General features: G+C 46.9%; 1 protein-coding gene across 1 annotated transcript in view; it reads left to right on the forward strand.

Moving 5' to 3' along the window:
* The window catches only part of LOC145394782 (uncharacterized), a 48,140-nt gene that overhangs the window by 36,564 nt on the left and 1,576 nt on the right, over positions 1 to 10,000 (forward strand). Inside the window, exons 12-14 of the mRNA XM_080268561.1 lie at positions 7,123 to 8,251; positions 9,419 to 9,550; positions 9,797 to 9,903. Coding sequence (XP_080124687.1) covers positions 7,123 to 8,251; positions 9,419 to 9,550; positions 9,797 to 9,903 — 1,368 coding nt within the window. The remainder of the gene's footprint in view (positions 1 to 7,122; positions 8,252 to 9,418; positions 9,551 to 9,796; positions 9,904 to 10,000) is intronic.

The raw sequence follows: 10,000 nt of genomic DNA on the forward strand, positions 1-10,000 counted from the left end.
GGTCGATTCACTGCCCTTGTGTTCACGACATCAGGTGGGATGGGTCCAGAGGCGGTGAGATTCCACTCCAGGCTGGCAGAGGTTCTTTACGAGAAGAAACGTCAACCAGAGTTGTGTTATGGCCTGGATGAGATGGCCACTGGCATTCTCCCTCCTTAGTGGTAGAAGTAGTAGTAGCAGTAGTAGTTGTAGCAGCAGCAGCAGCAGCAGTAGTAGTAGTAGTAGCAGTAGCAGCAGTAGTAGTAGTAGTAGTAGTAGTAGAGTGAGCCATAGGAGCCTGTGTTAATCCAGTCTCACAAGATCGTATTCCAGGCTATTTAGGAAGCTTCGTACAGCCCTTTCCACAGCGATTTATTCTGCATTCATCTGACATATAATGCTAAGAATGAGTCGCTAGAGAAAAATTGTTAGGTATCTCCACCAGTATAATACATGACGTGGTACGCGACCTTTCCAAACCTCCATCTGATATATAATGCAGAGGATGAATAGCTTTCGGGTCGGTGTTACGTAATTTGTTTCTCCCGGTAGCGCGGCCAGAGAATTTCGAACAAGAACGGACCCTACCACCTGAGAGAGAGAGAGAGAGAGAGAGAGAGAGAGAGAGAGAGAGAGAGAGATCCGGAAGAGGTGAATGTTGAACAGACGTGAGTTCAGTCCGTCGGGAAACACACACACACACACACACACACACACACACACACACACACACACACACACACACACACATACACACACACACACACACACACATACATACACATACATACACACACATATACATACATACATACATACATACATACATGCATACATATATACATACATACATACATAGGCTACATACATAGACACATACACACACACACACACACACACACACACACACACACACACATACATACATACATACACACACACACATACATACATACACATACATACACACATATACATACATACACACACACACACACACACACACACACAATCATATTCCTTTAACTCTGGCCTAAAATTAACGCACATAGATAGACAGATAGACAGATAGATTGATAGATAAATTTTCCTGTTAAATATCTACAGACTAAGCAAAAATAATTAGTTAAATTCACCTGTAAAAAAAATATTATGATTGCACGGCCTCACTCTATCCCCTAACCCCTTTCCACAGGCGACTTTATCTGCTGTGCCCATCATCATCATCATCGTCATCATCACCATCACTGTCAGTATCATCATCATCATCATCACCATCACCATCATCATCATCATCATCATCATCATCATCATCATCATCATATCTATCTATCTATCTATCTATAGCCAGACGCCATAATCCTGTAAGGAGTGGCCGTTTGTCTGTGTTAGCTGTTTTACTGGGAGGGGCACTAACCCTCCACCAACCCACTTGTTGACACGTAGGGAACACATATGGGTTGGTTATATGGTTACCACCCAGCGTTGTAAATGGTTTCCTGGCTTACAGGAAACCATTAGGCTTGTCACTCAATGTAAAGCCACCTGTAAAGGAAAGAAGAGTAATAAAAAGTGACAGGAAAGATGGGAGAAATAGGAAGAGAGGAGGACAGACAGAAAAAGAATGATAAAGGTGAAGGAAGAAGTAGGCAGCACTACATCAAGTGAGTGGATGATGGTGAGAAATAGGAAGAGATGAAGGCAGACACAGAAAAAGAATGATAAAGATGAAGGAAGAAGTAGGCAGCACTACATCAAGTGAGTGGATGATGGTAAGAAATAGGAAGAGAGGAGGACAGACACAGAAAAGAATGATAAAGGCGAAGGAATAAGTAGGCAGCACTACATCAAGTGAGTGGATGATATTAATCCTGACTTTACGGGGAAATTTCGTTATTTTTCGTTATAAATAATGCAAACTTGAAGGCACACCTTGCCAACAGCATGCACCTTAGCAGCGGACGATGCGCACCCTTCTCATGTGTCCCTGATGCCAAACATATGTACTGGTCACGCTACTCTCTCTCCGTCCCCCCCCCCCCACGGCTTTGGCTGCATCTCCCTAACTTCCATTCAGTTTTCGTTTCTTTTCTTTTTTTTTTAATGCAAGGAAGAAGGAACCCAAGGCCAGGAGCCCGCAAACCGTTCTTTCCGAGAAAAAACAAAAACAATACAAAAGAGAGCCAAATTCAAGATGCGCCCATTTCGAGATGCCTGGACACACTGCGTTTGAAAGACTGGAGGTCATAGGAAGCAGGAAATACAGACAGAGGGAGACAGTTCGCATATTCTGTACTGCTGTTTTGAAGGATCTCAGCTATTCTCATCAACTGTCTCCCTCTGTCTGTATTTCCTCCCGCCTATGACCTCCAGTGGGGTCTTTCAAACGCAGTGTGTCCAGGCATCTTAAAATGAACGCATCTTGAATTTGGCTCAGTTATCTTGTTTTTGTTTTTTCTTGGAGGGAACAATCTTGCGGGCTCCTGGCCTTGGGTTCCTTCTTTCTTGCATTAAAAAAAAAAAATCTTTAATTCAGGCCATTACCCAAGTAGCGATAGAAAAGAGATAAGGATGCAACAGTGCGGCGGAGAGACAGGTTGAAGGGAGCCAGGTCTTGAATATGGCTGTGTTGTCTTGTTTTTTGTTGTATCGTGGAGGGAACAGTTTTTCGGATTCCTGGCCTTTGGTTCTTTTTCCCGTGAATTAAAAATAAACAGGAGAGTTAATAAGATGAGATTAAAAAGTGGGAGAGATAATGTGATGAGATTAGAAATAAATAGGAGAGATAATGTGATGAGATTAGAAATAAATAGGAGAGATAATGAGATGAGCTTAAACTGCATGGTAGGGAGCCGAGGCCAAACACTATATATCTATCTATCTATTGCCAGACGCCTCAATCCCGTTTGGGGTGGCCACAAACAAATCGCCTCCAAGTCGCCCTGTCCCCCGCCATTTCACTCCCCTGCTCCCAACTCACACCCCCCTCTCTCATATACCTCTCCACCCCATCTCTCCATCTCATCCTCGGCCTCCCCCTCCCTGGTGGCCAAACACCAGGTGATATTAATGCAAGGGGCGACACTGTCCGCTACCCACGCATCGCCAGGGTTCATCTCGCCTACCTGGCCACCTCATAGTGTTATTAGGTCAGTCGATATAGGTATAGTCACGACACACACACCGCACACACACACACACACACACACACACACACTGCACGTACACACACACACACACACACACACACACACACACACACACACACTGCACTTACACACACACACACACACACACACACACACACACACACACACACTGCACGTATACACACACACACACACACACTGCACGTATACACACACACACACACACACACACACACACACACACACACACACACACACACACACACACACACACACACACACACACACACACACACACACACACACACACACAGTAAGTCACTAAAACAAAATAGTGAGAAAGGTGACGCTGAATAAATGTTACGGTGACAAAAGCGTTACCTTGAAAAAGTTACGCTGAAAAAAGGTTGCGGTAAAAGTCGTTAGGGTGAAATGAGTTACGGTGTGAAAAATGTTACAGCGAAAAATAAGTTACGATGAAACTACGGTGAAAGAAAGCTGTTGGGAAGGAGAGAGAGAGAGAGAGAGAGAGAGAGAGAGAGAGTACAGGATGGTGGGTCTCCGGGTGGACCGCAGTGGACGCGGGTGAAGGCTGGTTCAAATCCAAGCCATTGTTTTCAAAGTGGGGACGGCAGCCAGTAGGGAAGGAGAGAGACGTTTTAACAGTCCGCCAGATTACGCCTCGCCTTTTGGTCCCGCTGCCTTGGTCTCCTCTTGCTCTTCCTCCTCTTCCTCTTTCCTCTCACTCCACCACCCACTTCCTTGGTGTAATTTCAAACTCCGGGTATGTATGGCCGTTTTTTTCTGTTTTAAAAATCCTAACGTCTTTCCGGCTTCCGTTCATGACTGAGTTTAAAATTGGCCGTCTCTCCATCTTGACTTGTAACAATAGATTAACGCCGAATTTTGGTGCTAGTCACGAAGAAGTGCTACGGAAAGGATGTAAATGGTATAGTATTATCTTATCCTGCCACTGGGCTACGTGAAATAAGCTGCATAAGGACGAAAATCTGGAAAGACCTGCCATAATATCGACTGTGTGGTCTCTTTCCCGGCGTGACTGTTATGGGCGTGTGGTGAACATAACAGAAGAACACAAGAGGAGAGAATAACCAGGCTAAAGAAGAACAGAAGAACACTGGGGCTAAGAATAAGACAAGGATAGCAACGAAGTATGTAAAAACTGACTTGGAAATTTTATGGGAAAGGAAGAAATGAGGAAAAGAAGTTTGAATATTTCTTTAACGTTTCCTAACAGTCGCAGTATCGCCATGTTTGCTTTGGAAGTAAAAAAATATATATAAGAACATTATTATTGGGCGACATGAAGGCGATTTGTTTGTGGCCACCCCTTACGGGATTAAGGCGTCTGGCAATAGACAGAGATTATTTTTGGTCTGTTTTGAGGGATGAGGTGAAGAAGTAGGTGACAGGCGGGGGTGTGAGCAGAGGAGAAGGCAACGTGAAGGTGAAGGAAAAGGTGACATGGAGGCGATTTGTTTGTGGCCACCCCTAGCGAGATTAGGGCGTCTGGCTAGCTTTAAAAATTCAAATTAATGGTTTTTAAGATCGCCATTTTGAATATTGTTTTTCCTGCATCATACTCTGCTCACTTTAGCGTCAACTAGCCATCTCATCACCTTCATTGCTAAGAAATTAATGCTAGTCACGAATAAGTGCACGTGAGAACGATGCCGAGTCGTAGCAATATCTTTTTCCTGCCACTGAGCTTCGGGAACAAGTCGCAAAAGGGCAAATATTTCGGCATAAAGTAAATTAACGTTTTATATATATATATATATATATATATGTTTCGAGGAGGGCGGCGAAATGGCAGGGAACAGGGTGACATGGAGGCGATTTGTTTGTGGCCACCCCTTATGGGATTAATGTGTCTGGCAAGAGACAGACAGACAGACAATCAGAGACAGACAGACAGACAGACAGAGAAAGAGAGAGATAGAAGGGCGGTCTGCCAAGGGTTACTATTTGTCTCTAATTACATCTCGTTTTGAGAGAGAGAGAGAGAGAGAGAGAGAGAGAGAGAATGGGGTAGTGGTTGGGTTGGGTGGGGTGCAGTGGGGTAATGGTGGGGTTGGGTGGGGTGCAGTGGGGTTGGGTGGGGTTCAGTGGAGTAATGGTGGGGTTGGGTGGGGTGCAGTGGGGGAATGGTGGGGTTGGGTGGGGTGCAGGGGGGTAATGGTGGGGTTGGGTGGGGTGCAGTGGGGTTGGGTGGGGTGCAGTGGGGTTGGGTGGGGTGCAGTGGGGTTGGGTGGGGTGCAGTGGGATAATGGTGGGGTTGGGTGGGGTGCAGTGGGGTAATGGTGGGGTTGGGTGGGGTGCAGTGGGGTAATGGTGGGGTTGGGTGGGGTGCAGTGGGGTTGGGTGGGGTGCAGTGGGATAATGGTGGGGTTGGGTGGGGTGCAGTGGGGTTGGATGGGGTGCAGTGGGATAATGGTGGGGTTGGGTGAGGTGCAGTGGGATAATGGTGGGGTTGGGTGGGGTGCAGTGGGGTAATGGTGGGGTTGGGTGGGGTTGGGTGGGGTGCAGTGGGGTTGGGTGGGGTGCAGTGGGGTTGGGTGGGGTGCAGTGGGGTTGGGTGGGGTGCAGTGGGGTTGGGTGGGGTGCAGTGGGGTTGGGTGGGGTGCAGTGGGATAATGGTGGGGTTGGGTGGGGTGCAGTGGGGTAATGGTGGGGTTGGGTGGGGTGCAGTGGGGTAATGGTGGGGTTGGGTGGGGTGCAGTGGGGTAATGGTGGGGTTGGGTGGGGTGCAGTGGGGTTGGGTGGGGTGCAGTGGGATAATGGTGGGGTTGGGTGGGGTGCAGTGGGGTTGTATGGGGTGCAGTGGGATAATGGTGGGGTTGGGTGAGGTGCAGTGGGATAACGGTGGGGTTGGGTGGGGTGCAGTGGGGTAATGGTGGGGTTGGGTGGGGTTGGGTGGGGTGCAGTGGGGTTGGGTGGGGTGCAGTGGGGTTGGGTGGGGTGCAGTGGGGTTGGGTGGGTGCAGTGGGGTCATGGTGGGGTTGGGTGGGGTGCAGTGGGGTAATGGTGGGGTTGGGTGGGGTGCAGTGGGGTAATGGTGGGGTTGGGTGGGGTGCGGTGGGGTTGGGTGGGGTGCAGTGGGGTAATGGTGGGGTTGGGTGGGGTGCAGTGGGATAATGGTGGGGTTGGGTGGGGTGCAGTGGGGTAATGGTGGGGTTGGGTGGGGTGCAGTGGGGTAGGGTGGGGTGCAGTGGGGTAATGGTGGGGTTGGGTGAGGTGCAGTGGGGTTGGGTGGGGTGCAGTGGGGTTGGGTGGGGTGTAGCGGGGTAATGGTGGGGTTAGGTGGGGTGCAGTGGGATTGGGTGGGGTGCAGTGGGGTAATGGTGGGGTTGGGTGGGGTGCAGTGGGGCTGGGTGGGGTGTAGTGGGGTAATGGTGGGGTTGGGTGGGGTGCAGTGGGGTTGGGTGGGGTGCAGTGGGGTTGGGTGGGGTGCAGTGGGGTAATGGTGGGGTTGGGTGGGGTGCAGTGGGGTTGGGTGGGGTTCAGTGGAGTAATGGTGGGGTTGGGTGGGGTGCAGTGGGGTTGATTACGTACGTGAATTGTTATACTCCTTTCACACAAACTTGGCCTAAAGCGGTCATTTGTATCATGAATGCTAAGTTGCAAGAAGACATTAGCACTGGAATACGATGCTAGTCACGAAGAAGTGCTGTGGAAAGGATGTAGTGTCGTAGTGATGTTGTCTTTGGTTCCTGAGCTGCAAGAACAAAAGGACGAAAATCTTGGCCAAGTTAAGATGAAGTATAATGATAATAATAATGATAATAATAATAATAATAATGATGATTAATAATAATAATAACAATAATAATAATAGTAATGATAATTAGAATAAGAATAAGAGTAATAACAACAATAATAATAGTAATAATAATAATAATAATAATAATAATAATAATAATAATAATAATCACTCCAAGCCCTGGGTGTGTGTGCAGGCCTGGTGCTGCAGGATGGTGATGGGGGAGGCAGAGTCCTTGGCCACACTGAGGGTCACCTGCCTCACCTGGGTCCTGGTGTTGGCTGGCGTCCTGCTCTCCATTGCCGCGTGGGTGCGTCATCGCGTCCACAAGCACTCCCTCTTCTCCCGCCTCGGCATTCCCTACGTCCCTCCGCATCTCATCTACGGCAGCAACCATCTCCTGCGGCTGAAGGGTGACGCGGCTGGACCCAACGCCATCGGAGGGTGGATCCAGCGATACGGGAAGGTGTTTGGGTACTATGTCGGCTGGGAACCCAACTTGGTCATTGCCGATGTGGACCTTATTCAGGAAATACTGGTCAAACAGTTCCCAGCGTTTTCCAACCGACCCACACTCCCAGTCGATGTCATTCCCTTTAAGGACTGCGTGGCGGGCATGCAAGACCAGCGCTGGAAGGACGTACGCTCGCTCCTTTCCCCCACCTTCTCCCTGACCAGGATGAAGCACATGACCGGCATCATGAATAAGAAAATCAGTGAATTGTTAAAAGTTGTCGCTGAGAAAGTGGCCCAAGACGAGGCCATAGAGTGGAATTCAACCTACCAAGCCCTGACCCTGGACGTAATTAGTGAGTGCTTACTGGCCATGAAAACTAACTGCCAGAGGGACCAGAAGGGAGACCATTTCTTCCAGGCAATGCAGAACATTTTGAAAATCAGCGTCAACTCCGTCATCCTCCTGGCTCTGTATTTCGAGTCCTATGCCAAGATCTTGTCCTTCCTCACCAACAGGCTGGCCTACTCGGGACGGCTGACACAGATCGTTATATCCCACGTCAAGAAGGTAATCGCAGCGCGGCGTAAGGACCTCTCGTGTAGGTACAACGACTTTCTACAAGTAATGATAGACACGGGGGAGAACGTCGCTGAAATTAACAAAACCACGAGCCAAGATTCTGACGTGAGGGACAATTGGCAGGCCCGACGCCGGCGACGGATGAAAGCCCTGACCGACGAGGAGATCATCGGCAACGCGTGGATCTTCCTGATGGGTGGGTTCGAGACCACGGCCAACACAGCCACCTACACCAGCTACCTCCTCAGCACACACCCTCACGTGCAGGACAAACTCTACCAGGAACTACATGAGGTTCTAAAGGTGGGACTCGGCTCTCTCCCATTTAATCTATTCAAGCGGGTCCCTGGCATTTGGTTCCTTCTTCCTGGCATCAGAAATTAAAATCTGTCCTCACTTTTTCCTTTTAAAATAAGATAAAAATCCTACAGTACTAAATGCATTTCAAAAAACTGAAATTCGAAAGCCTGTCCATGTTTTATCCATGTCAGAAAAAAAAATATATATATATACGCACCATTAAAAAAAATATATATATAACTTTGTCAGAATTTATCTTTAAAAAAAAAAAATAATAGGCTTCCTTTATTAATTCCTCTCTTATTCATATTCCATATATCTTTACTGAAAATATTAGCCAAAGAAACAGGCAGGCTTATGAGCAAATTTCCATGCCTCTTTCACCTTAACCTGGTCCAAACTTTCGTCCTTTTCCAGCCTATTATACGTGAGGCGAAAAAGAAAGTGAGATGACCCTTTAAGGAAGTGAAAAAAAAAATATAAGTGACGTATAAAGGAAGTGAGTGAGGAAGTGAGTAAGACAGTGAGTGAGGAAGTGAGTAGGAGGGAAGAAGTAGGCAGCACTTCCACTCACTTGATGTTGTGCTGCCTACTTCTTCCCTCCCCTTTATCATTCATTTTCTGTGTCTGCCCTCCTCTCTTCTAGTTTCTCACAATCGTCCACTCACTTGTTGTAGTGCTCCCTACTTCTTCCTTTCCTTTTATCATTCTTTTTCTGCGTCTGCCCTTCTCTCTTTCTCTGTTTCTTACCATCATCCACTCACTTGATGTAGCGCTGCCTACTTCCACCCTCACCTTTATCATTCTTTTTCTGTGTCTGTCCTCCTCTCTTCCTGTTTCTCCCATCTTTCCTGCCACTTTTTATTACTCTTCTTTCCTTTTCAGGTGGCTTTACATTGAGTGACAAGCCTAATGGTTTCCTGTAAGCCAGGAAATCGTTTACAACGCCGGGTGGTAACCATATAACCAACCCATTCTGTTCCCTACGTGTCAACAAGTGGGTTAGCGTAGGGTTAGTGCCCCTCCCCGTAAAACAACTAAAAGACAAACGGCCACCCCTTATGGGATTATGGCACTCTGCTAGAGATAGATAGATAAATAGATAGGTAGATAGATAGATAGATAGAAAGATAGATTGATAGACAGTAACTATTGTCCTTTCTGTGGCAGGATGGCGAGGAGGAATTGAGCTACGAGCAGGTCAACAGCCTCAAGTACCTGGACCAGGTGGTGTGTGAGGCCATCAGGTACCTCCCACCTGTCGTCAGCTTCGTCACCAGGCAGGCATCACGAGACGTCAAGGTAAAGGGCGCCATGGTTTATTATTATTATTATTATTATTATTATTATTATTATTGTTATTATTATTATTGTTATTGTTATTATTATTCACCAGGCAGGCATCACGAGACGTCAAGGTAGGGGAGGCCAGGTTTTATTATTATTATTATTATTATTATTATTGTTGTTATTATTATTATTATTATTATTATTATTATTATTACAGTGTTATTGTTATTATTATTATTATTATTATTATTCCTGTAGCTGGGTGACCTGAGCATCCCAAAGGGCACGGTCATTCAAATCCCCGTCTGGGATATACACAGGGACCCACAGCACTGGCCCCACCCAGACACCTTTGACCCCGACAGGTGAGACTATTATTATTATTATTATTATTATTATTATTATTATTATTGTTATTATTATTGTTATTATTATTATTATTATTATTATTATTATTGTTAT

The sequence above is a fragment of the Coenobita brevimanus genome, chromosome 28 (genome assembly GCF_032717465.1).
Source record: "Coenobita brevimanus isolate Jiangsu-jjx chromosome 28, ASM3271746v2, whole genome shotgun sequence".
Classification (NCBI taxonomy): Eukaryota; Metazoa; Arthropoda; class Malacostraca; order Decapoda; family Coenobitidae; genus Coenobita; species Coenobita brevimanus.